Source organism: Callithrix jacchus, chromosome 3, assembly GCF_049354715.1.
Source record: "Callithrix jacchus isolate 240 chromosome 3, calJac240_pri, whole genome shotgun sequence".
Classification (NCBI taxonomy): domain Eukaryota; kingdom Metazoa; phylum Chordata; class Mammalia; order Primates; family Cebidae; genus Callithrix; species Callithrix jacchus.
The window spans coordinates 154,243,947-154,269,522 of record NC_133504.1 but is presented as its reverse complement, the minus strand read 5'-3'; the positions used below and the strand labels follow the sequence as shown (position 1 = coordinate 154,269,522).

The following is a 25,576-nucleotide window of genomic DNA, read 5'->3' as shown; positions in this document are numbered from 1 at the left end:
GATTTCATTGTCCATATCATTATCAGCATTTTTGTCAAAGCCATTCAACAAGTCTCTAGGGAGTTCCAAACTTTCGCAGATTTTCCTCTCTTCTTCTGAGCCCTCCAAACTGTTCCAACGTCTGCCTGTTACCCAGTTCCAAAGTTGCTTCCACATTCTTGGGTATCTTTTTAGCAGTGCCCCACTTTACTGGTACCAATTTACTGTATTAGTTCTTTTTCATGCTGCTGATAAAGACATACCCAAAACTAGGAAATTTATAAAAGAAAGAGGTTTATTGGACTTACAGTTCTAGATGGCTGGGGAGCCCTCAAAATCATGGCAGAAGGTGAAAGGCACATCTCACACAGCAGCAGACAAGAGAAGAGAAAACTTGTGCAGGGAAACTCCAGTTTTTAAAATCATCAGATCTCATGAGACTTATTCACTATCACAAGAACAGCATGGGGAAACCTGCCCCCATAATTCAATTATCACCCACCAGGTCCCTCCCTCAACATGTGGGAATTATGGGACATACAAGATGAGATTTGGGTGGGGACACAGGGCCAAACCATATCACTCACAGTAAGGTTTTGTTTGGGTAAAACATAAGCCTTTCATTTCTTTTCTTTTTTTTTTGAGACAGGGTCTCACTTTGTCACCCATGCTGGAGTGCATTGGCACGAACACAGCTCACCACAGCCTTGACCTCCCAGGCTGAAGTGATCCACCTCAGCTTTCAGAGTAGCTGTGATATGATTTGGCTGTGTCCCCACCCACATCTCATCTTGAAACCCAGTAGGAGGTAATTGAATCATGGGGCAAGTCTTGTTCTGGTGATAGTGAATAAGTCTCATGAGATCTGATGGTTTTAAAAAGAAGAGTTCTGGTTGGACATGGTGGTGGGCACTTGTAATCAGAACTACTAAGGAGGCTGAGGTAGGGAGAATTACTTGAACATGGGAGGCAGAGGTTGCAGTGAGCCGAGATTGCATCACTGCACTCTTGTCTCAAAAAAAAAAAAAAAAAAAGGGAGTCACTCTGCACAAGCTCTCTCTCTCTGCCTTCTGGCATCCATGTAAGACATGACTTGCTCTTCCTTGCCTTCAATATGAATGTTAGTCTTCCCCAGCCGTGTGGAACTGTGAATCCAAATAAACCTCTTTCTTTTATAAATTGCCCAGTCTTGGGTATGTCTTTATCAACAGTATGGAAATGGACCAATTCAGTAAACTGGTACCAGTAGAGTTGGGTGTTGCTGAAAAGATACCTGAAAATGTGGAAGTAACTTTGGAACTGGGTAACAGTCAGACTTTGGAACAGTTTGGAGGGCTCAGAAGAAGACATAAAAATGTGGGAAAGTTTGAAACTTCCTAGAGACTTGCTGATAGTGATATGAATAATAAGGTCCAGGCTGAGGTGGTCTCAGATGGAGATCAGGAACTTGTTGAGAACTGGAGCAAAGGTGAGTCTTGCTATGTTTTAGCAAAGAAATGTCAGGAATATGAACAACTTCGATGACAAACATATAATGAAGCAGACCCTCCATATCTCCTTCCTCTCCTCACTCCCCTCTAGCTGGAACACTGACCCAATGGATGTTGTGATGAACTATCTTTGACCATGCAGAGAAGTGCACACATACACAAGCAATTTGAGAAGCACTGCCCTAGGGGTTGGGGGAGCAACAATAGAGAGTGTAAGTTCTGAATACCTGATGCAGGCATTTTAGCTCTAGACTGCTTGTATTGTACTGTTACATGAAAGAGAATTTTAATCTGGTTTAAACCACTGGATCTCTTTATTGCAGCAAGTGAATCTATATCCAACAAATATTTACTCTCAATTTGCTCTTTCTCACCCCTCATTCCCTTACTATAAAGCTTTTCTATCTCAATTTGTATCACTAGTTGGTCAGCCCCCAAACCAGACGTCACTTGCTTTCTCTTCTTCCCTTTCATAGCCAGGCCTTGATTGTAATGCACTGGCTGTACCTCCAAAATATATTCCAGATCTAATCTCTTACAATTTGTACTGCCACAACCTTAGTCAAAGCCACTAACATCTCTGAACTCCAGTGGTTTACTAGTTTTCTGCCTCCCTTCTTGATATAATTCATCTTCCTACATAGCAGCCAGAGTGAGATAAAATCATAAATCAGGTCATATAACCTCCACCCCCTGTACCAATGGCTATCTTTTATACTCAGAATAAAGCCCACAATCTTTATTTGGCTTCCAAGATCCTACAAGATATAAACCTTGCTTCTGATCTTATCTTGTACCCGTCATTTGATCTTCAGTCGCTTGAAAATGCCAAGCCTGTTTCCATTTCAGGGCCTTTGTGCTTGTCACTATTGTTTTTTCTCTTAGAAAACTGCCCAGATCTTTGCTTAGCTGCATTATTCAGATCTCAACTCAAATATAATCTTTCAGAGCCAGGTGTGGTGGTGCATGTCTGTAATCTCAGCTTCTCAGGTGGTGGTTGAGGCTAATGGATCTCTTGAGCGCAGAAGTCTGAGGCTAGCCTGGGCAACATAGTGAGATCTGTCAAAAGAAAAAGTTATTTCACCATGATTATATTTTAATTTTATTTTAGCAATTAGAAGTCCCTGAAATTAATTTACCTTATTTGTTCATTGGTATTTATGTTTATTATCTTTACCCCATTACTAGAATATAAACTTCTTGAGGACCAGCACTAAAAAGAAATGACCTTGCCACTATAAGAATTCCTTTTTTTTTTTTGAGACAGAGTTACCCAGTCTGAAGTGCAGTGGTGCAGTCAGCTCACTGTAATTATCTGCCTCCTGGGTTCAAGCAACTCTCATGCCTAACTGGGATTATAGGCATGCGCCACCACTCAAGGCTAATTTTGGTAGTTTGAGTAGTGATGGGTTTTCACCATGCTGGCCAGTCTGGTTTCAAACTTCTAGCCTTAAGTGATCTGCCCTTCTCAGCCTCCCAAAATGCTGGGATTACAGGTGTGAGCCACCACAGCCAGCCCATTCCTTTTCGAAGACTACAAAATCTAGTTATGTGAAGAATGAATATTCACCCTATTAACATAATTTTGATCCAATCTATTACAAAATAATCACCACCCTTTTCTTTTTTATGACAGTGGTGCGTTTCATTTGTTTAAGACGGAGTCTCACTCCATAGCCCAGGCTGGAGTGCAGTGGTGCAATCTTGGCTCACTGCAACCTCTGCCTACCATGTTCAAGTGAATCTCCTACCTCAGTGTGATGGTTAATATTGACTGTCAACTTGATTGGATTGAAGGATGCAAAGTACTGTTCCTGAGTGTGTATGTGAGGGTGTTGCCAAAGGAGGTTAACATTCGAGTCAGTGGGCTGGGAAAGGCAGATCTACTGTCAATGTGGGTGGGATCTAGCTAATCAGCTGCCAGCCAGGGTAGAATAAAATCAGGCAGAAGAATATGGAAAGACTAGATTAGCTTTGCTGGATGCTTCCTGCCCTTGAACTTTGGACTCCAAGTTCTTCAGCTTTTGGACTCTTGGGCCTTTGACCACAGACTGAAGTCTGCACTGTCGGCCTCCCTACCCTTGAGGTTTTGGGACTCAGACTGGCTTCCTTGCTCCTCAGCTTGCAGACAGCCTATTGTGGGACTTTACCTTGTGATTGTTTGAGTCAATACTCTTTGATAAACTCCTCTTTATATATAAATCTATCCTATTAGTTCTGTCCCTTTAGAGAACCCTGACTAATATACTCAGCCTCCTAACTGGGATTACAAGTGCCCGCCACCATGCCATGGCTAAGTTTTGTATTTTTAGTAGAGACGGGGTTTTCACTATGTTGGCCAGCCTGGTCTCAAACTGCTGACCTCAAGTGATCTACCCGCCTCGGCCTCCCAAAGTGCTGGGATTACACGTGTGAGCCACTGTGCCTGGCCATGTTTTGTTTTTCATCACTAGAACTAAATGCAGGGTTCAGGTTTTTTTTCTTTTTTTTTATGAGACAGGGTCTTACTCTATTGCCCAGAGCTGGAGCACAGTAGCAGGATCGTATCTCACTGCCCCAGCTCAAGAAGTCCTCCCACCTTAGCCTCCTAAGTAGCTGGGACTATAAGCACATACCATCACACCTGGCTTTTTTTTTTTTGAGACGGAGGTTCGCTCTTGTTACCCAGGCTGGAGTGCAATGGCGCGATCTCGGCTCACCGCAACCTCCGCCTCCTGGGTTCAGGCAATTATCCTGCCTCAGCCTCCTTTTTTTTTTTTTTTTTTGGTAGAGACAGGGTCTCACTATGTTGCCCAGGCTGGTCTCAAACTCGTAAGCTCAAACAATCCTCCCACCTCTACCTCCAAAGTGCTGGGATTATAGGCTTTGGCCACCGTGCCCGACCAGTTTAGTAGTCATTATTGTTAGTGGTTCTGACTGTCAGCTACTATTAGAATCACCTGTAGACACTTAGGCCAAATCCCAAGCCAAATAAATCAGAATCTCTCAGGTGTGGGGCCAATGCATTAGTAGTTTTTAAAGCTCTCCTGGTGAGTACAATGTGCAACCAGAGTTGAGAATTGCTGATCTGATAGTTTGTTGTTCATCTTCTCTTGCAATGGATTTATTCACCTATTAATCAAAATGTATTTGCTGCTACGGATTGAATATGTCCCCCAAAGTTCCTGTGTTAAAAACTGGATCTCCAGTGTAGCAATGTTGGGAGGTGGAGACTAATGGAGGGGTGGGGGTCATGGAGGCACTGCCTTCGTGAATGGATTAATGCACTCTAGCCTGGACAACAGAGTGAGACCGTGTCTCAAAAAAAGCATTGAGAGTTGGTACCATATGTTATGTAATTTTTGTATCTCTAATTCTCAGCACAGTGAACAAATGAATAAGTGAACCAGTAATTGACCAAACTGGCTCCTGATCTAAGACCCAGCAGTTAAGTATCTTTTCCAAGGTCACCTAATAAGGGTCAAACTTATGACTTGACTGTAGGACAGTTCTCTACACCACATTGTTTGAGAGCCAAAGAAAATCAGCAGCTCTCCTATCAAGGGGAAGAGGTTACAGAAGTCAGACTTGGAGTCTCATGCTGGTGGGAAGACCCACGAGAACTTTCACCACCACTGAAAACAGTGTTGTCTGCAATCTGGGGAGAAAGGAAAAAATATGAACTCAGAAAGTTTATGGATGATGGCTACCTGTACATTTCTCTGAAATACAGGGTGCTTTGTATGAAAAAAAGACACTTCTGCCTTTGCCTCCATTTACTACTCTGTTTATTGTTACTATCATTGTTTTAGTGACCTATTGGTCTAAACACCCAAGCCCAATATCACTTATTTGGGTGTGAAATATAATTTTGTGTTTAAATGCATAGAATAACTTTTGAAATATGGAAGTTTTTTTATACCCACAAGAAACTCTCTGAATCTTGTTTTATTAAAAAAAAAAAAAAATGTGGCCAGGAGCGGTGGCTCCTGCCTGTAATCCCAGCACTTTGGGAGGCTGAGGTGGGTGAATCACTTGAGGTCAGGAATTTGAGACCAGCCTGGCCAACATGGTGAAATCCCATCTCTACTGAAAATACAAAAATTAGCTGGGCATTGTGGCAGTTTTGCACCTGTAATCCCAGCTACTTGGGAGGCTGAGGTTGGAGAATTGCTTGAACCCGGGAGGCGGAGGTTGCAGTGAGCCGAGATCATGTCACTACACTCCAGAATGGGCAACAGAGCAAGACTCCAAAAATTTTTTGAGACTGAGTGCAGTGGTATGATCTCAGTTTACTTCAACCTCTGCCTCCTGGGTTCAAGTGATTCTCCTGCCTCAGCCTCCCGAGTACTGGGATTACAGGCGCCTGTCACCACACCAGGCTAATTTTTGTATTTGTAGTAGAGGTGGGGTTTTGCCATATTGGCCAGGCTTGTCTCAAATTCCTGACCTCAAGTAATTCACCCACCTTGGCCTCCCAAAGTGCTGGGATTACAGGCCTGAGCCACTACAGGCCCACAAAGGTATTTTACTTAGCATTTTTTTCCCAAGGATAAATTGGGAACTACTGACAATACTATTGACAATACTAAATATATTTTAAAATTATTTTACTTATTTTTGAGACAAGGTCTCACTGTGTCACCCATGCTGTAGTGCAGTGAATCATCACTGTTCACTGAAGCCTTAATAACGTCCCCGAATTCATGTGATCCTCCCACCTCAGCCTTCTGAGTAGCTGGGACTACAGGCATGCTCCAACATGCCTGGATAATTTTAAAAATATTTTTGTAGAGACAGAGTTTTGCCACGTTGTCCAGGCTGGTCTCAAACTTCCGGGTTCAAGAGAAACAATTGCCCCAGCCTCCACTGTGCCCAGCCTTTTTTTTTTTTTTTGAGACAGAGTCTTGCTCTGTTGCCCAGGGAGTCTCCCTCTGTTGCCCAGGCTAGAGTGCAGCAGGCATGATCTCAGCTTGTTGCAACCCCTGCCTCCTGGATTCAAGTGATTATCGTGCCTCAGCCTCCCTAGCAGCTGAGATTACAAGCATGCACCACACCCAGCTTATTTTTGTATTTTTTGTAGAGACAGGGTTTCATCATGTTGGCCAGGCTGGTCTCAAACTTCTAGTCTCAAGTGATCTGTTCACCCTCCCAAAGTGCTGGGATTACAGGCGTGAGCCACCATGCCCAGCCCAATTTTTTAAAATAAAAAATAGGTTGGTGGGCATGGTGGCTCACGCCTGTAATCCCAGCACTTTGGGAGGCCGAGACAGGCAGATCACGAGGTCAAGAGATAGAGACCATCCTGGCTAACACAGTGAAACCCCATCTCTACTAAAACTAAAAAAATATTAGCCAGGTGTGGTGGTAGGTGCCTGTAGTCCCAGCTACTCAGGGGGCTGAGGCAGGAGAAGTGCTTGAACCCGGGGTGGGGGGCCGAAGTTGCAGTGAGCTGAGATCGTGTCACTGAACTCCAGCCTGGGCGACAGATAGAGACTCCATCTCAAAAAAAAAAAAAAAATTGACAGAATACTAAATGTTTGTAATGCAAATGATAAAACTGCTACAATGAAAACAGAAGTTAAGAATTTGATGAACAGTTGATTAAGGGAACTATGAGTCACTGTGTTAGGGCATTTATGTAATGAAAATTATAGCAGAAGTGATAAAGGGTTACAACTGTTAGCTATCTTTCTTTACTCAAAACTCTTTGAATATCTTTTTTTTAATTTTATAAATTTTTTTTTTTTTTTACAAATAGAGACAGGGTCTCACTATGTTGCCCAGGTTGGTCTCCTAATTCCTGGGCTCAAGGGATCCTCTTGCCTCAGCCTCACAAATGCTCGGATTACAGGCGGAAGCCACAGTGCCTGGCCCTCTTTGAATATCTTTAATGCTATTAGAGATTAGCATCAGGGAATTATTAATACAAGAGGGCACAAGGAATTAGCCACTGCCAGTGGACACTTAGATAGGTGTAACTGTGATTCAGTTTTTTGTTTTTTTTTTTAAGACGGGAGTTTCGCTGTTGTTACCCAGACTGGAGTGCAATGGCACGATCTCGGCTCACCGCAACCTCCGCCTCCTGGGTTCAAGCAATTCTCCTGCCTCAGCCTCCCGGGTAGCTGGGATTACAGGCGCGCGCCACCATGCCCAGCTAATTTTTGTATTTTTAGTAGAGACGGGGTTTCACCTTGTTGACCAGGATGGTCTCGATCTATTGACCTCGTGATTCACCTGCCTCGGCCTCCCAAAGTGCTGTGATTATAGGAGTGAGCCACTGGGCCCGGCCTCAGCTTTTAAAATATTGTGACACAATGAAAAAAATCGGCCAGGTGCGGTGGCTCAAGCCTGTAATCCCAGCACTTTGGGAGGCCGAGGCCGGTGGATCACGAGGTCGAGAGATACAGACCATCATGGTCAACATGGGGAAACCCCGTCTCTACTAAGAATACAAAAAATTAGCTGGGCATGGTGGCGCTTGCCTGTAATCTCAGCTACTCGGGAGGCTGAGGCAGGAGAATTGCCTGAACCCAGGAGTCGGAGGTTGCGGTGAGCTGAGATCGCGCCACTGCACTCCAGCCTGGGTAACAAGAGCAAAACTACGTCTTAAAAAAAAAAAGAAAAAGAAAGAAAAAATTCCTTGGATGTTATGAAGGAAGAAAATAGTAAGTCCTATCCATTCTTCAATGGAGAAACTAAAATTTACAATATTACCTTATTTAGCCCAAGGTTTTCTTAAGCTGTGGATTTTCTAATTTAGCTTTGGCTTGCAGTATCATGCTTGAAGTTTGAGACTATGAGCTTTCAACAGGCAGTTACTAGTGAAACTCTTTGGAAAGATGAGAAGATGTGGATGTAAGTGTAATGTGAAATAAAGCAAAGTAAAATGTAATTTCTAAGAAAATGTTGCCAGGTTGCTTACGCCCTGTAATGTCAGCATTTTGGGAGGCTGAGGCAAGAGGATCACTTGAGCGCAGGAGCTGGAGACCAGCCTGGGCAGCATGATAAAACCCCATCTCTGCAAAAATTAGCCTGGTGTGGTGGGGTGCACCTGTAGTCCCAGCTGCTTGTGGGGCTGAGGCAGAGAATAGCTTGGGCCCCAGAGGTCCAGGCTGCAGTGAGCCTTAATGGTGCTGCTGCATTCCAGCTTGGGTGACAAAGTGAGACTCTATCTCAAAAAAAAGCTGTTAGATAAAAATGAAGACTAACAACATTTGCAAGGATATAAATCTTAACCCATTTGTTGGGGGTATAGGGTCTGGTGTCAGATTTCCATCTGTCCTATATTTTGTAACCACAAAATTGTCCTGGCTGGATTAATTGTAAGGAAGCCCCTTTAAGCACAACTAAATTTCCAATATTTGTTTACATACTAATTAATTGTCATGAAATGCTGCATTCGACTCAGGGTCTGAGATGCCTTTTCATATAAAGTGCCTCTCCCTTTGACACTGACTGAATTACATACATAACAGATTCATTTATTTAAAAACAATGTAAGAGGCTTTTTGTATAATGTTGAATCTGCTGTGTGGTATTTGTGTTTAATTCTGGTCAAATTTTCAAAGCTAATACATACTGCAATTCAAAACCATTAATCATCAAGTATAGACTGAGTATCTGAGGTTATGAGCACATGTCTTGCATTCCAGGCATTACAAACAATACTTTTCTAATTCCTAAACTTCCTATAAATAAGTAGAGATTTGTTTAAGCAAATAGTACTCTTAAAATTTTTTATTTTTTCTTTCACAAAAACTTGGGGAAAAAAAAAAGAAAAAAGAAGTTCTCTTTTTGACTCAGAGTCTGGCTCTGTTGCCCTGGCTAGAGTGCAGTGGTGCAATCACAGCTCACAGTAGCCTGGAACTACTGGGCTTAAGCCATCCTCCTACCTTAGCCTCCCAAGCAGCTGGGACTACAGATGTGTGCTACCACACCCAACGAATTTTTCTATTTTTTTTTTAGTAGAGACGAGGTTTCACCATGTCGGCCAGGTTGGTCTTGATCTCCTGACCTTGTGATCCACCCACCTCAGCTTCCCAAAGTGCTGGGATTACAGGCATGAGCCAGAAAGCCTGGCTCTGCTGTTTTATTTTATTTTTGTAGAGACAGAGTCTATGTTGCTCAGGCTGGTCCTGAAATCCTGGCATCAAATGATCCTCCCACCTCCCAATAAAACATGTATTGATATGAAAGTTACTTTATCCTGGCCAGGTGTGGTGGCTCACGCCTGTTATCCCAGCACTTTGGGAGGCTGAGGTGGGTGGATCACAAGGGTGGGAGTTCAAGACCAGCCTGGCCAAGATGGTAAAACCCCATCTCTACTGAAAATACAAAACTCAGCTGGGCGTGGCAGTGCATGCCTGTAATCTCAGCTACTTAGGAGGCTGAGGCAGAAGAATCACTTGAACCTGGGGGGCAGAGGCTGTAGTGAGCAGAGATTGTGCCAGTGTACTCCAGACTGGGTGACAAGAGGAAGACCCTGTCTCAAAAAAAAAAAGTTGTTTTAGCCTTAAAACTACATATATTGTTTTCACCCCTACATAATCCTTGCCTCCCAAACATCTCCCCACTAACTTCAGTAGACATCTTAATTTGGCATGTGATGGTTTTAAATGGTTTCCATAATCTAATCCTGAATAAAATCCATTTATAGAAAGTTAAGCAACAAATATAAAAATTTGTTGAAATCTTTACTGAATGAACATAATACATTTGTTTAGGAAGATACATCCACACTAAAGTCACTGACAAGCAACTAATGCGAGATGATCATACTGGTAACTCCAATTTTTAAAAATACGATCATGAAAGAGAATCGCAGTTGGTGTTTATGGAGCATCTTTTGGGGGGGGAAAGACCCCAACAACTCTACAGATTGAGATGTAGAACGGAGAAAATCATCAGGAGAAATGCCAGAAAGCAAGAAACTTACTTGAATTCCATTTTATGAGAGGAAAACTAGTACTGCAGCAGAGTCATTTAATAAAAAGTTATACAGTTTTACTGAGGATTCAGATATCCATTGACATGTACCTATCTTCAGATTGAATCATAAAAAGTTGACTGTCTCCTGGAAATCGTTATTTCACAAATGTATCTATTTTAAATAACACTTAAGTTATCACATACACACTGACATCAAAATCATGCCAGAGCAATGTTACTATTTTTACATGTATGAGTATCAGTGATATTTAATGTCTGGACACATTCCAGGTCACAGAAGTAAATTTTCTCTTGTGTTTTCAGTACAGTGACATGTCTAGCTCCTTTTGAGGAAGGTATGTCTGCTCAAATAATTAACAGTATTGGCTATCAGCCCCTCAAAGCAAATGTCTATTTTACCTGGTATTCTAGGAAGAGAGAGAGAAAGAAAATAACCAAAGAAATGTGACTGCAATCTAATTTCCAAGAGAGAAGCTCTACTTCTGAATACTGGCCCCATACTGCATATTTTATAAGTATTTTTCTCCCAACTTTTCTTAAAACTTAAGTTCTCTTAGGAATGTCTTTAATTAGGTCTTACAAAGACATTAATGCAGGATGTTAACATCTACGAAGCAAAAGACGCTTCTCTTCCCACAAAAGGCAAACAGAAAACAAAAAGTGTTACTAACGTTTTCTATTTATTCATTAATAAAAAGTGCATAGTACAAGCCCTTTACCCCAATCCAAGTACTCAGAAAAAGACTAACAATAGACCCTGGATGGCACAGACATGATTTGTTTGGCATGATTTAAACATATAAAAACAGTAATTAACATTTAGCACATCACACTTTGCTTTTAACAAAGTAATCTTCACACATGGTAACAAATACCTATCGTTTTTCATTTAGAAATATTAAAAGAAGACTAAACTTACTATTGCAACAACAAAAATTTAACCCATTAATTGTAAACTCTTCATTTTTTGTTCTTCAAATTACCATTTTGTGTCTTAAACTGAATTGGTCAAATTTGAGCACATATTTATGTAGAGTGACAGACTTTCATTTAGAGTGATAGACTTCCAAGGTTCCTTTGAAAATTTAAGATATTGGTAATTCCATAAACACTACCACATAACAGAGAGACACTAAAAGAAGCCATACAATAGCTGTACTCAATAATTATTTTGGAAAATCCACATTGTAAAATATGACTTGCTGACCATGGGACAGTGCTTGGATAGATAACATGAAGAAAATTCTTTTTTTTTCTTTTTCTTTTTTGAGACAAAGTTTCACTCTTGTTGCCCAGGATGGAATGCAATGGCATGATCTTGGCTCACTGCAACCTCCAGGCCTCCCAGGTTCAAGTGATTCTCTTGCCTCAGCCTCCCAAGTAGCTGGGATTACAGGCATGTACCAGCACAGCTGGCTGCTTTTGTATTTTTAGTAGAGATGGCGTTTTTCCATGTTGGCCAGGCTGGTCTTGAACTCCTAACCTCAGGTAATCCAACTGCCTTGGCTTCCCAAAGTGCTGGGATTACAGGCATGAGCCACCACACCCAATCTGAAAAAAATCTTTTACTAGAAACAGTTCCAAAGTTAACCTTCCCACATGGAAAGCAAAAAACAAAAACAAAACCTCCCACAATTTTTGTGCATAAAAATACATTAAATGACTCTAAAACAAAATTTTTTTTTTTTTTTTTTAGTAGAGACAGAGTCTTGCTATATTGCCCAGGCTAGTCTCAAACTCTTGGGCTCAAGCAATTCTCCTGCCTCAGCCTCCAAACTGCTGGGATTATAGGCATAAACCACCATGACTGACCTAAAACAAATTTTTAATGACATTTGTGGAATGTGTTTAAGAGCCAAAACTGTGAAAATGTAAGCTTTATCTTTCCTTTTTCCCAGATTATTTAAAAACAATTGTAGTCACAGTTCAGGTGAATGTTTACAAGCCAAATGATGATTAAGAGTGTGCTCAATAAAAAGGCCACAGGTAGAAGCTTGAACGATATAAATTACTAGGTCAACAAGAATATTTTATATATAGTACACTGTCTCAGGAATGCAGAGAAATTTTACAAGAAATCCAAGACTAAATACTTCATTAAGAACACTGGTTACTAAGTAAATACGTGGTTCATGTAGGAAAAGGCTAATATATGTAGACATAATGTCAATTAAGTGCATGTGACAGAAATGAAGAACTAGGAATAAGAAGCCAGACTTTCCAGCTGGGCGCAGTGGCTCATGTCTGTAATTCTAGCACTTTGGGAGGTCAAGGTGAGTGGATCACCTGAGGTCAGGAGTTCAAGACCAGGCTGGCCTACATGACAAAACCCCATCTCTACTAAAAATACAAAAATTGGCCAGGCATGGTGGTGGGCACCTATAATCCCAGCTACTCAGGAGGCTGAGGAAGGAAAATCACTTGAACCAGGAGGTGGAGGTTGCAGTGAGCCAATATCGTAGCACTTCACTCCAGCCTGGGTGAAAGAGCAAAACTTCATCTCAAAACAACAACAAAGAATTCAGATTTTCAGGTGTCTAATACGAGACATTCTGTATTCAAGTTTCAGCCACTTCTTCGACTAAAGCCAATTCTTATTTTTTAAGACAGGGTCTCATTCTGTCACTAAGGCTGGAGTGCAGTGGCGTGATCTTGGCTCACTGCAACCTCTGCCTCCCGGGCTTAAGTGATTCTACTGCTTCGGCCTCCCAAGTAGCAGAGACTACAGGCAGCTGCCATCAAACCCAGCTAATTTTTGTATTTTTTGTAGAGATAAGTTTTCACCATGTTGGCCAGGCTGGTCTCAAACTCCTGACCTCAAGTGATCCACTCGCCTCAGCCTTCCAAAAGTGTTGGGATTACAGGCATGAGTCACTGCACCCAGCCCCCAAAGCCAATTATCAATGATTTGTGAGCCACAGATTCAGTGACTACATCAATACATCAGTATCTCTTATCAGGGATTGGCCTTCTAGCAGCTCAGAGAACAGATTGTTAGGATATATGGGCAAGCCTTCAAAGTTCAAGAGGCAAAGGCAGAAAATGGAATCCTATAGGGATTTAGCTCTATCTTAAGCCACTCTGGCTCTTTCTACTCTACTTTACCAGCTATAAAGTTAGGAAGGCTTCCAGTAGGCCCCAGCAAGAGGAAAAACCTTTATTCTGTGGGGTTCATTTATCCAGGATTTAACTTACCCATCTATTAACACAAGTAATTTAGAGTTGGTTATATCATTTCAAGAAATTGAGCACAAAGCCAAGATGTATAAGGAGGAATTCAGGCAATCGATATTAGATTCTATAATGAAAAAATGCCCTTACAATGTTTATGGTCTAGAATGTAATCATAATAAAGGGGGAAAATACCTTATGAGTATCACAATTGTATGAGAGACTATTAAACAATACAATGATACAGAGAATTTATTCAATTCATACAAGTAATTTACCAGATCTATACAGTGAATAGACTGACCTAAGGAAAAAAAACTTTACCTTGACAGCAAAGTATCTTCTAGCCCCCATAAATCATCTGCAATCATTTGCTAGAACAAAATTTCATAACTACATGGGTCATACAGACATTTTTATTTTTTTTATTGAGACGGAGTCTCACTCTGTCACCCAGGCTGGAGTGCAGCAGTGAGATTTCAGCTCACTGCAACCACCTCCTGGGTTCAAGCGATTTCCTGCCTCAGCCTCCCTAGTAGCTGGGATTACAGGCACACACCAGCACACCTGGCTAATTCTTGTATTTTTAGTAGAGATGGGGTTTCACCATGTTGGCCAGGCTGATCTCAAACTCCTACCTCCGGTGGCTCACCTGCCTTGGCCTCAAAGTGCTGGGATTACAGGCATAAGCCACCATGCCAGGCCCATGCAGACATTTGTAAGTGCTTTTGGTATTCACTTTATTTCAAACTGAACAAAACAATACAACCTTTTACTTTTTTATATATTTCAAAATTTCTCTCATATTAATATTAATTCCCACTGAATCCATCCTATTAGCAAACAGGAATGAGATAAGGGGTGAAGAAAAGATGCTTGTTTCTCATTTTCCTCCTTTTCCCTTGGAGTAAACCAGTAATTTATTAAAATTTTTTATAGGTCAGAGGGTAACAAAAGACTCAATGGAGTAAATAAGCAAAGAGGCATTCAAATGTCAGTAACCTAACAGGCCCTAATATAGCTTTAAGATTAAAAAAAATTTTTTTTGAGAGGGAGTCGTGACTGGTCACCCAGGCTGGAGCAGTGGCATGATCTCAGCTCACCTCAACCTCTGCCCCCTGGGTTCAAGTGATTCTCCTGCTTCGGCCTCCCAAGTAGCTGGGTAACAGGCATACACACCACCCCTGGCTAATTTTTGTATTTTTAGTAGAGACAGGATTTCACCATGTTGGCCAGGATGGTCTCGAACTCCTGACCTCAAGTGATCTGCCTGCCTTGGCCTCCCAAAGTGCTGGGATTACAGTAATGAGCCACCACATCCAGCCTACAACAGAAAAGAAGCTTCCCAAGAGGCACTCATTTTAAAAATAAATTACAGCTTCAATTATTACTGTATAGATTATATCACAGCAAAGGCAGAAAGAATTAATGTTTTCCTCCTTTCATGAACCTTGTAAGGCTAGTGTTGAGTGGTTTACAAATGTTATATAATGGACTGTAAATCATGTGCCATACTGATCAATCATGTTTATTTAAAGTTTTGTTAACATTAGAGATTTTTAATGGGAGTATAAAATTAGTAAACAACCATTTTATATATTTTTTCTGTTTTCCTATTCTAGCCACATAAGCCAGTTTAATGGATGATACAGATTTCAGCTGTAATTTGCAAAACAATCCAAGAGCTACCACAGTCCCAGAAATTAGAGAAAACTGCCATCCACAAATAAACTACCAAGGTAAATGTAAATACACTGTGGTTCTAATTTTCTTTCATATAATCCCAGACAACCCCAAATAACTTTATAAATACCTTATGAAAAAAAGCAATTTAAAAACCTATCAAAACTATTTAAAATATATAAATGCAGAGCTCTCAGATTTCCTTCAATCAGGCCAGAAATTACCACAAAAATTATAATCACAGTTATAAACAGAGTGAGAGGAATGTTTAAGTTTAAGACAAACAAAAAGCCATTAACTTTTTAAAAATATAATCATTCACTCAAATATACTGTAAATAGGAATGGTGATAACACAGGAAGCAAAAATAAGCTTGCAAGTGAAATTTCTAGAAGCTCATGAAAACACACCATCCCATATTGCAGATGCAAAAGGAAAAATAGTTCTAATGGGGTTAAGAGTACTCTGGTCATCTTCATTCGTTTGGTCGTGCAAGGTGTTCACCATTTTCACTTCCCATATCACAAAGTTAGTCCACAGGAGGAGCTGGTGGATCTTGTCCCTGGCATGAGAAAGAAATAAATTATGTAATTGACTTTTTAAAAATTTTAAATTTTTGTTACTTTTTTAAAAGTTGACTTATTAATTCCCAGTGCAACCAACCTAACATGTAAGAAAGAACTGAGCAGCAATGCCCCCACCCTCCCATCCCAGTTACATGCTTATTTGGACTTTTCCTATGTTTTACATGAGGGAACACTAGATTAAATAACACTGTGATTCTCCAACATTTGTCTCCTTTTTCCCTGTAGTATGGAAGAGAGCAAGAATTTGTGTAAGAGTGACGTGATCACTCCTGCTAGCCTGAGGAGTGGTCTTCAAACCAACAAAAGTATCTTCATCCCTCTTGCTAAAGTGATTGGCTAAGCAAAGTACTATATATTTAAAATGAAGCTAGGAACTTCTGTTTCTCAATACTGATATCCACAAGAAAGCATGTGGCTGCAGTTGCTTCCGGCAGTCACCCTATGACCCTAAGAAGAGCCCGTCTTGGAATGAAGCTGATGGTATGAGGAAAGAAACTAGGTCTTTGATACACTGTTAAACTTTCTTAACACTGACCCTATCTCTGAATTTTTTTGATGTGTAAACAAATGAAGCCACTTGTTTTAAGCAACTTCGAATTGACTTTTGTTAACTTGTAATAGACAGCAAGTGAATGGTAAAGGAAAAATCAGAGTTTTTAAGATTCTTCAAGATTTTATTTATTTACCCTGACATGACATATGAGGTCCAAGTTGGGGGTGATCAATATTTCTACTTGGAATTAGTCTCAATACATTTTCTCACTTATTCCGAAGATGTTGGAACTACTATTTCTAGAAACATGGGCCTACAATGAATTAAGGTCCAGGATAGTGTAATCTTGCATTTGTCATTTTAGTGGGTTTTTTTTTTTTTGAGATGGTCTCACTCTGTCATCCAGGCTGGAGTGCGGTGGTGTAACCTCGGCTCACTGCAACCTCTGCCTCCTGGGTTAAAGCAATTCTCCTGCCTCAGCCTCCCGAGTAGCTGGGACTTACAGGTACGTGCCACCACCCCCGGCTAATTTTTTGCATTTTTAGTAGAGATGAGGCTTCGCCACGTTAGCCAGGATGGTCTCGATCACCAGACATGATCTGTCTGCCTTGGCCTCCCAAAGTGCTGGGATTACAGGCCTGAGCCACTGCGCCTGGCCAAGAGTTCTGTTTCTTTAGCTCCAAACATTGAGGAAGTTATTCTTTGATATGAAAGTAACAAAGCTATGCTCTAAGATGGACCTGAACAACTCCGGTGGGGGTGGGGGTGGTGTGGGAGTAACAAAGCTATACAAAGAAAGTAAGAAAAAAGGGGAAAAGGGTAAGGAATAAACACTTTATCAAGACAATATGCAAGCTGTTTTGTAAATACTCTTTTCTCCAAGAAAAAACAAAAATAAATGTAAGGCTTTTATTTATGTATGTAGTGCTAATAATGCCTTCTTTAAATTAGCATGCTACATATCTTGTATGTGTATGTGTTTTTCTTTTTTTTTTTTTTTAACTCACAAAAGCACTTTTTATTTGAGGCAAAGAGAAGTCTTGCTGAAAGGATTACAGTCCAAGCAGTCAAAACTCAGCTGTTAGTGGCACCATTTTGACTTGTCAGATTTTGCTTCTCTTTGGTCAGAAAGGGTATTCAGGTTGTACTTTCCCCAGTGGGGCAAAGAGAAGGGCAAAGCAAACTGGAAGAGACTTCTACTCTATGGGCAGGCTTCGTGAGATCCAACATCAAGCCAGACACGCTCTCGCTGGCCACTCTATAAGCTGCTGTCCCACTGCTGAATGACACAGGCTATACTACATTTACAAGGAAAAAAATGAGGCAGGAAACACAGGTATAGGTCACTCAGGGATGAGCAGGCATCCACAGCTTCAAAACTCTTCATGGAAGGGGTAATCCTTGTGGGAGACAGCGCTCACCAAGGCACAGACCCTCCAGTTCCTGTTGTAGCCGAGTAAGGTGGTCATATCCTCGCTGCTCAGTTCAAAGTCAAAGACCTTAAAGTTCTCAGCAATGCGTTCTGGTGTCACAGACTTGGGGATCACCACCAAGTTCCTCTGCATGGGGAACCGGATCAGCAACTGAGCTGTGGTTTTATTGTGCTTGTCTGCGATCGCCTTGATCCTGGGATCCTCCAGGAGGGAAGGGTCCTCGGGCTTGGCCCAGGGCCTGTCGGGAGAGCCTAGGGGGCTGTAGGCGGTCACCACAATGCCTTTGGACTGGCAGTACTGGATTAACTTCTCCTGAGTGAGGTATGGGTGGCACTCAATCTGGTTAACTGCAGGCTTATACTTTAAGCCAGGTTTGTTTAAGATCCTCTCCACCTGGAGATGGTTGAAGTTGGAGATGCCAATAGCTTTCACCAGCCCTTCATCCACCAGTTCTTCCATGGCCGCCCACGTGTCCAGAATGTTGGTGTCACTGGGAATCACGTTGCCTGACTCATCCAATGGGAAAAATTCCTTCCCAGGCTTAAAGCCAGTTGGCCAGTGAATAAGGTAGAGGTCCAGGTAGTCCAGCTTCAGGTCGCTGAGCATCTTCAGGCAGGCTCCTTTCACCAGGCCCTTCTCATGGTACGTGCACCACAGCTTGCTGACGATGAACAGCTCCTCACGCTTCACCACCTGCTCCTTGAGCTTCTCCTGAATGGCTACCCCCACCTCATTCTCACTGTGGTACACATGGGCACAGTCGATGTGGCGGTACCCAACGTCGATGGCCACCTTCACAGCCTCGGTCACTTGGCCTGGAGGGGACTTCCAGGTGCCCAGCCCGAGGATGGGCATCTTGGCGCCGTTGTAGAGCACGAGGTGGCCCACCATTGTTGCTGCCCTCCCCAGACCCCCGCCCAGAACCGTCGTGTTTTTCTTTTTGATATTTTTTCATTCTGTGCTACATTTCTAAATGTACTTAAAAAAAAAAAAACAAAACATTGACCAATTAACACTGCACATTTGCTTTCTCTTATATAAAAAAAATGAGTCTAGCTGAGTTTCTAATATCAACACCACAACATTGGAGAAAAGAAACAATTATTTTAGGAATTCCACATGGTAAAATTTGGAGAAGAGAATTAGGGGGATAATCTGGTTGGTATTCAACAAGTTAATCTGGCCAGGCGCGGTGGCTCACGCCTGTAATCCCAACACTTTGGGAGGCCAACACCGGAGTGCCTGAGGTCAGGAGTTCGAGACCAGCCAGGCCAACATGGTGAAATATCATCTCTACTAAAAATATAAACATTAGCCAGACATGATGGTATGTCCCTATAATCCTGGCTACTTGGGAGGCTGAGGCAGGAGAATCGCTTGAAACTGGGAGGCAGAGGCTGCAGTGAGTCGAGATTGTACCACTACACTCTGCCTGGGCAACAGAATGAGACTCTCAAAAAAAAAAAAAAAAAAAAAAAGCAAATCTATCAAAAATTTCCTTTATTTTTTGATGCTGTCATCTTATAGTTTTTTATTATAAATTTTAACATTTATACTGACAAAAATTGTATATATTTGTCAAGTACAACAGGTTTTGAAATATGTATACATTTGTAGAATCGCTAAAATGAGGTAATTCACCTATGTATGGAAATATTTTTAAAGAGATAATATTAAAATCCAGTGTTAAAAAAAAAAACACATAAATACTGGTTCTGAAAAGGACTAAAAGGAATCCTTTCCTTTATCAGAGGTTCTTTTTTTTTTTTTTTTTTTTGGCCCACTGCAACCTCTGCCTCCCAACCTCAAGCAATTCTCATGCCTCAGCCTCCCGAGTAGCTGGGACTACATGTGCATGCCACCACATACAGCTAATTTTTTGTATTTTAGTAGAGACAGAGTTTTTGTCTCTACTAAAATCATGTTGGCCAGGGTGGTCTTGAACTCCTGAGCTCAGGTGATCCTTCTGCCTTGGCCTCCCAAAGGGCTGGGATTATAGGCGTGAGCCACCATACCTGGCCAACAGAGGTTCTATTAAAGATAGTACTGAAAACTCCCTGTTGGGTCACTTTATCATAGTTTTAACTTAGAAGGTTCTAAAAATGGTTGTAATCGTGACTGTCAAGATTTATCAACATGAATGATTTCGAACTCTCCTTTTGCCAGTCAGCTGATTTACCATGATGCAGAAATGGAAAACAGGTTTGAGAGAAATAGGATGGGAAAATGAGGAAAATAAAATAAAATAGGCTCAGTGTCTCTACTGAATAGGTAGGACAGAAGGGGGTCAAACATTTGAACTGAAGCTACTGAAAGTTTAGGGGCTGAGTATGAGAGGCAAGGGGTCAACTGTGAGGCAGACAGAACTGGGCAGTGGAGAGTTCAGATTTAAGCAATACTGCTGTGGGTTATGAAATGGATTATTTTTCATGCTTCTCATGTGAGTAAAGATTGGAATTCAAGCCTGGTCAACCTGGCAAAACCCCGTCTCTACAAAAAAAAAAAAACCACAAAAAACTAGCCAGGCATGCTACTGCATGTCTGTGGTCCCAGCTACTTGGGAGGCTGAGGTGGGAGGATAACTTGAGCCTGAGAGGCAAAACAAGACCCTGTCTCAAAAAAAAAAAAAATTGGAATTCATTTTAAAATTATTTTTGGGCGTCTAGTCTGCTTCTTTCTATATTTAACTCCACAAAAATTAAGCCATCAATTAAATCTTGGAACCACAACATTTTTTTTTTTTTTTTTTGTGACAGAGTTTTGCTCTGTCACCCAGGCTGGAGTGCAGTGGCGTGATCTTAGCTCACTGCAACCTCCACCTCCTGGGTTCAAGCGATGCTCCCGTCTCAGCCTCCCAAGTAGCTGGGATTACAGGGACGCACCACCACACCCAGCTGATTTTTGTATTTTTGGTAGAGATGGGGTTTCGCCATGTTGGCCAGGCTGGTCTCAAACTCCTGACCTCAGGTGATCCACTTGCCTTGGCCTCCCAAAGTGCTGGGACTGCAGGCATGAGCTACTGCGCCCAGCTCTAAACTGCAAGATTTAATAGAACTACACAGGTAGAATACTCTATGAGTTAAATGTTCCTTGTGCCAATTTAGACATTTTAGTCAAAACAAAGTGCTTCCCTGCCTTAGGCCACATACATTCCCTTACCCAAAAACCATTTAAAATCGGCAACACTTACATTATGAGGACTGGTTGGCTTTCCAGGTAGGTTTGATCCTCTTAGATTAGGAGGTCTCAGTAAGAACAAGATCAATGCAATAACCATCCAGGCCACTAAGATCATATTAACACTGATGCCATTATCACCAGAGGGTCCTGGTACTAAAGACAAACAAAAAACATAGCATGATCACAATACTGTTAAGTAAAAACAAATTTTAATGTTTAAGTGTCAGCTTCAAATATTGTATTCATATAAAAATTGTATTGATATTGATTTGCAGGTCTCTTAAAAAAACCGTATTGATTAAAATTAGAGAAGTACATATTGTATCTTTAATTTCCCTTTCCTTTAGTGAAAACATCTAAAAAGTAAATGATGTTAAATAGTCATAAACCAAAACCTAATCAGTTTGTGTTTTTTTTTTTTTGAGATGGCATTTCGCTCTTGTTACCCAGACTGGAGTGCAATGGCACGATCTCGGCTCACCGCAACCTCCGCCTCCTGGGTTCAAGCAATTCTCCTGCCTCAGCCTCCCCAGTCGCTGGCACTACAGGCGCACACCACCATGCCCACCTAATTTTTGTATTTTTAGTAGAGATGGGGTTTCACCTTGTTGACCAGGATGGTCTCGATCTCTTGACCTCGTGATCCACCTGCCTCAGCCTCCCAAAGTGCTGGGATTATAGGGGTGAGCCACCGTGCCCGGCCTGTTTTTGTTTTTTGAGACAGGGTCTTGCTCTATCACCTAGGCTGGAGTGTGGTGGCAAAATCATAGTTCACTGCAGCCTCAACCTTCCAGCCTCAAGGGATCCTCTAACCTCAGCCTCCTGAGTAGCTAGCTGCAACTACAGGTGTGTGCCACCACACCCCTACTTTTTAATATTTATTTTTAGTAGAGGCACTATGTTGCCTGGGCTGGTCTCCAACATTTTTTTTTTTTTTGAGAAGGAGTCTCGCTCTGTGGCCAAGGCTGGAGTGCAGTGGCACAATCTTGGCTCACCGCAACCTCTGACTCCCAGGTTCAACCCATTCTGCCTCAGCCTCTCTAGTAGATGGGATTACAGGTATGTACCACCACGCCCAGCTAATTTTTGCATTTTTAGTAAAGGCATGGTTTCCCATGTTGGCCAGGTTGGTCTCAAACTCCAACCGCAGGTGATCTACTCACCTTGGCCTCCCAAAGTGCTGCGATTTCAGTTGTGAGCCACTGTGCCCAGCCCCACACCCCTATTTTTTTTTTTTTTAATTTTTAGTACCGATAATGTCTCCCTATGTTGCCTGTACTTGTCTCTAACAAATTTTTTGATAGTACAATAATTCTTAATATTTTGGGGTAACAGAATCCTTTGAGAATTCAATAAAAACTAAGAACTCTTTCTATTTTAAGAATTGATGGCGTCCTTCACTGAGGCCTTGCAAGGTAAGCCACCTGTGCCATGTTTGTAGATTAATGAGGCTAGGGGGCCCTAAATTCCCTAAGATCTACTTTTCTGCTACCTTCTGCCCTGTGTCTGGCACCTACATCCTTCACGACTATTCTTTTTGATCCATTCTGGATTAAAAATAAATATGAAAAGCACTCATGTATACCAAATTCCACACTTTTGCATATAATTATGGAATGTTTAAGGACACACAAAGACACAAATCCACAGATTTGCTGAGATCTATGAATCCAGATTAGGACCACAGAAAAAAACACTCTTCTTTGGGGGGGAAATCTGCCTCTTAATTATAGAGGCATTGTGAAAAAGAAAGGGAACAGGTAGGCTGCATAAAGTATACATTAAAAGACCTTGTTAATTATAGTCTGAGCCAGAGAGATTGATTTGGCCTTCTTTTTCACACAAAGAAGTTGCATTCAGATTTAGATATTTTACAAGTATATGCATTTATCAAGAGAAAAAAGCTAGACAGGGATGTGTGTGCATATACAGGTACCAGTTTTTTCCCAGCTTCTTGACATAGCCATGTCTTATTTAATTTGAAATAACAAGTGCCTAGCACAGTGCCTGACCCATGATATGAGGTTAACAAATTTCTAATAAATGAAACACAGATTTTTAAATTGAAGTATATTAGAGAATTCAATTTTCAGAAATAAAAATGGCTGGGTGTGGTGGCTCATGCCTGTAATCCCAGCACTTTGGGAGGCTGAGGCAGGCAAATCACAAGGTCAGGAGATTGAGACTATCCTGGTTAACATGGTGATATTCCATCTCTACTAAAAACACAAAAATTTGCTGGGCATGGTGGCATGGGTCTGTAGTCCCAGCTACTCCAGAGGATGAGGCAGGAGAACTGCCTGAACCCAAGAGTCGGAGGTTGAAGTGAACCGAGATTGCACCACTGCACTCCAGCCGGACAACAGAGCCAGACTGTCTCAAAAAACAAACAAACAAAAAAAGAAGCCTTTCTGATCTTCGTATAATTAGTGAGCTTCCAGGAGCTCTCTAACCTGTGTATAGTTTCCTCCCCTTTTCAGGCATATACACAGTGGGCTCCGTGGGAAATTGCACAGGAAGAAGGGGGACTTACCTAAAACAAACACACAGTTACACAAACACGAGAAGCTGCACTTTGTGCTTAGAAACAATCCCACAGTTGGAAAAAGGGAGTTTCAAAGACAGCTTTATACTGGTAAGAAAAGTTATTGAAACAATTACAAGGAGGAGAGCAATTTCTTACAGAAGTATTTTGCATTCAGCTGTATGTAACCAAGCAATCCACAGAGCTTTCTCCTTTTGCTTATTAAACTTTCGCTCCAAATTCATCCTTGTGAGCACGCTCCTATATCATGTTGGAGGTGAGACAAAGAACTCAGGGTGATACCTCACAAGTTAAACTGTTAATATTAAGGTGCATTGGTAAGACTGCAACATTTCTACTCAAATTAGCTGGGTGTGATAGCGTGTGCCTGTAGTCCCAGCTACTGGGATGCTGAGGTTGCAGTAAGCCTGGGTAACAGACCAAGACCCTGTCTCAAAAAATAAAATAAATGAAAAATATATATAGGCCGGACTCGGTGCCTCATGCCTGTAATCCCAGCACTTTGGGAGGCTGAGGCGGATCACAAGGTCAAGAGATCGAGACCATCCTCGCCAACATGGTGAAACCCCCGTCTCTACTAAAAATACAAAAATTAGCTGGGCTTGGTGATACATGCCTGTAGCCCAGCTACTCGGGAGGCTGAGGCAGGAGAATTGCTTGAACCCGGGAGGTAGAAGTTGCAGTGAGCTGAGATCATGCCACTGCACTCCAGCCTGGTGCCTGGTGACGGAGTGAGACTCTGTCTCAAAAAAATATATAAATACTTATATTTTCCTCTAGAAATCCCTCTCCCTCTCTCCGTTTATATATGTCTATATACATATTTATATATATGTATATATATAGAGAGAGACAGGGATTTCTAGAGGAAAATATAGTATACCTAGGTGATTACTAAAGTAGCTTGTCAAGACTACACCTGTTTGGTTTTGATCTCATTGCCTCAGGAAAAAGTAAAAGAAATCCAGATAAGATGCTGAAACTAATCTGATACACTGCATTGGGGTCAGTGGGTCCAGGGCTCAATTCCACAAAAGGGAAGGAATTGGTGGCAGTCCTGAGGCCAAAGGGCTAGTGATAAAAGCAGACAAAGTCAAGAGTTGTGCTAGCCCTGTTGCAAAGAAGTCTTATGGCAAACAAATCAGTACAAAATAAATATAAAAAAAGAGTTGAGCTGGCCCAAGAGCAGGATGGATAGGAATATAGCCTCTGTTCCAACCCGTCACTTCCCTAGAAACAGCTAATGCAGGTGGGGTGTGGCAGCTCATGTCTGTAATTCCAGCACTTTGAGAGTCCAAGGAGGACACATCCCTTTAATTCAGGAGTTCAAGACCAACCTGGGCAACATGGCAAAATCCCATCTCTAAAAAAAATTAACTGTGTGTGGTGGTGTGTGCCTGAGGTCCCAGCAACTCAGGAGGCTGAGGTGGGAGGATGGCTTGAGCCCAGGAGGCAGAGGTTGCAGTGAGCTGTAATTGCAACACTGTGCTCTAGCCTGGGCAACAGAGCCAGACCCTGTCTCAAAACTAAAACAAAAATAAATCACTTTCTTCCTTTGTCTTCTGTGTCATTACCATTGTTTGATCTAATGCTTGGACACTCCTTCATCAATAATTCTCTATTTCTTTTTCTTTATATCAACAGTTCTTTTTTTTTCGAGACAAAGTCTTGCTCTGTTCCCCAGGCTGGAGTGGCTCAATGCAACCTCCGACTCCCAAGTTCAGGTGATTCTCCTGCCTCAGCCTCTCGAGTAGCTGAGATTACAGGCATGCACCACTATGTCCAACTAATTTTTATATTTTTAGTAGAGTTGGGTTTCAATTGATTACATACAAAATCATGAGCATCTCCCCCTGCCCTACCCCTTTTCACTCCTACCAAACTGGATCTCCATTCATCCAGTTGCCCAGGGCAGAAACCTAAGAAGACACCTTTTATTCTTTCTCAACGACCCTGTATTTAATCCATCATGAGGTTCCTGGCAATTTTTCCACCTAAATATCATTTGTATCTGTCCACTTTTAGCTCCGTGTCCCTACCTACTCAAGCTACCATCACCTCTTAGCTAGTCTATCACAGTGGCC

General features: G+C 41.7%; 1 protein-coding gene and 1 pseudogene across 2 annotated transcripts in view; both read right to left on the bottom strand.

Moving 5' to 3' along the window:
• Positions 1–11,061: 11,061 nt before the first annotated feature.
• Positions 11,062–25,576, bottom strand: part of SMIM14 (small integral membrane protein 14) — a 92,140-nt gene continuing 77,625 nt past the window's right edge. Inside the window, exons 4-5 of the mRNA XM_035293867.3 lie at positions 20,958–21,100; positions 11,062–15,816 (exon numbers count right to left, since the gene is read on the bottom strand). Coding sequence (XP_035149758.1) covers positions 15,784–15,816; positions 20,958–21,100 — 176 coding nt within the window. The 3' untranslated portion in view covers positions 11,062–15,783. The remainder of the gene's footprint in view (positions 15,817–20,957; positions 21,101–25,576) is intronic.
• Positions 17,314–20,251, bottom strand: LOC100387218 (aldo-keto reductase family 1 member B1 pseudogene; annotated as a pseudogene). The gene has a single exon (XR_013533136.1). The product of XR_013533136.1 is annotated as an aldo-keto reductase family 1 member B1 pseudogene (transcript).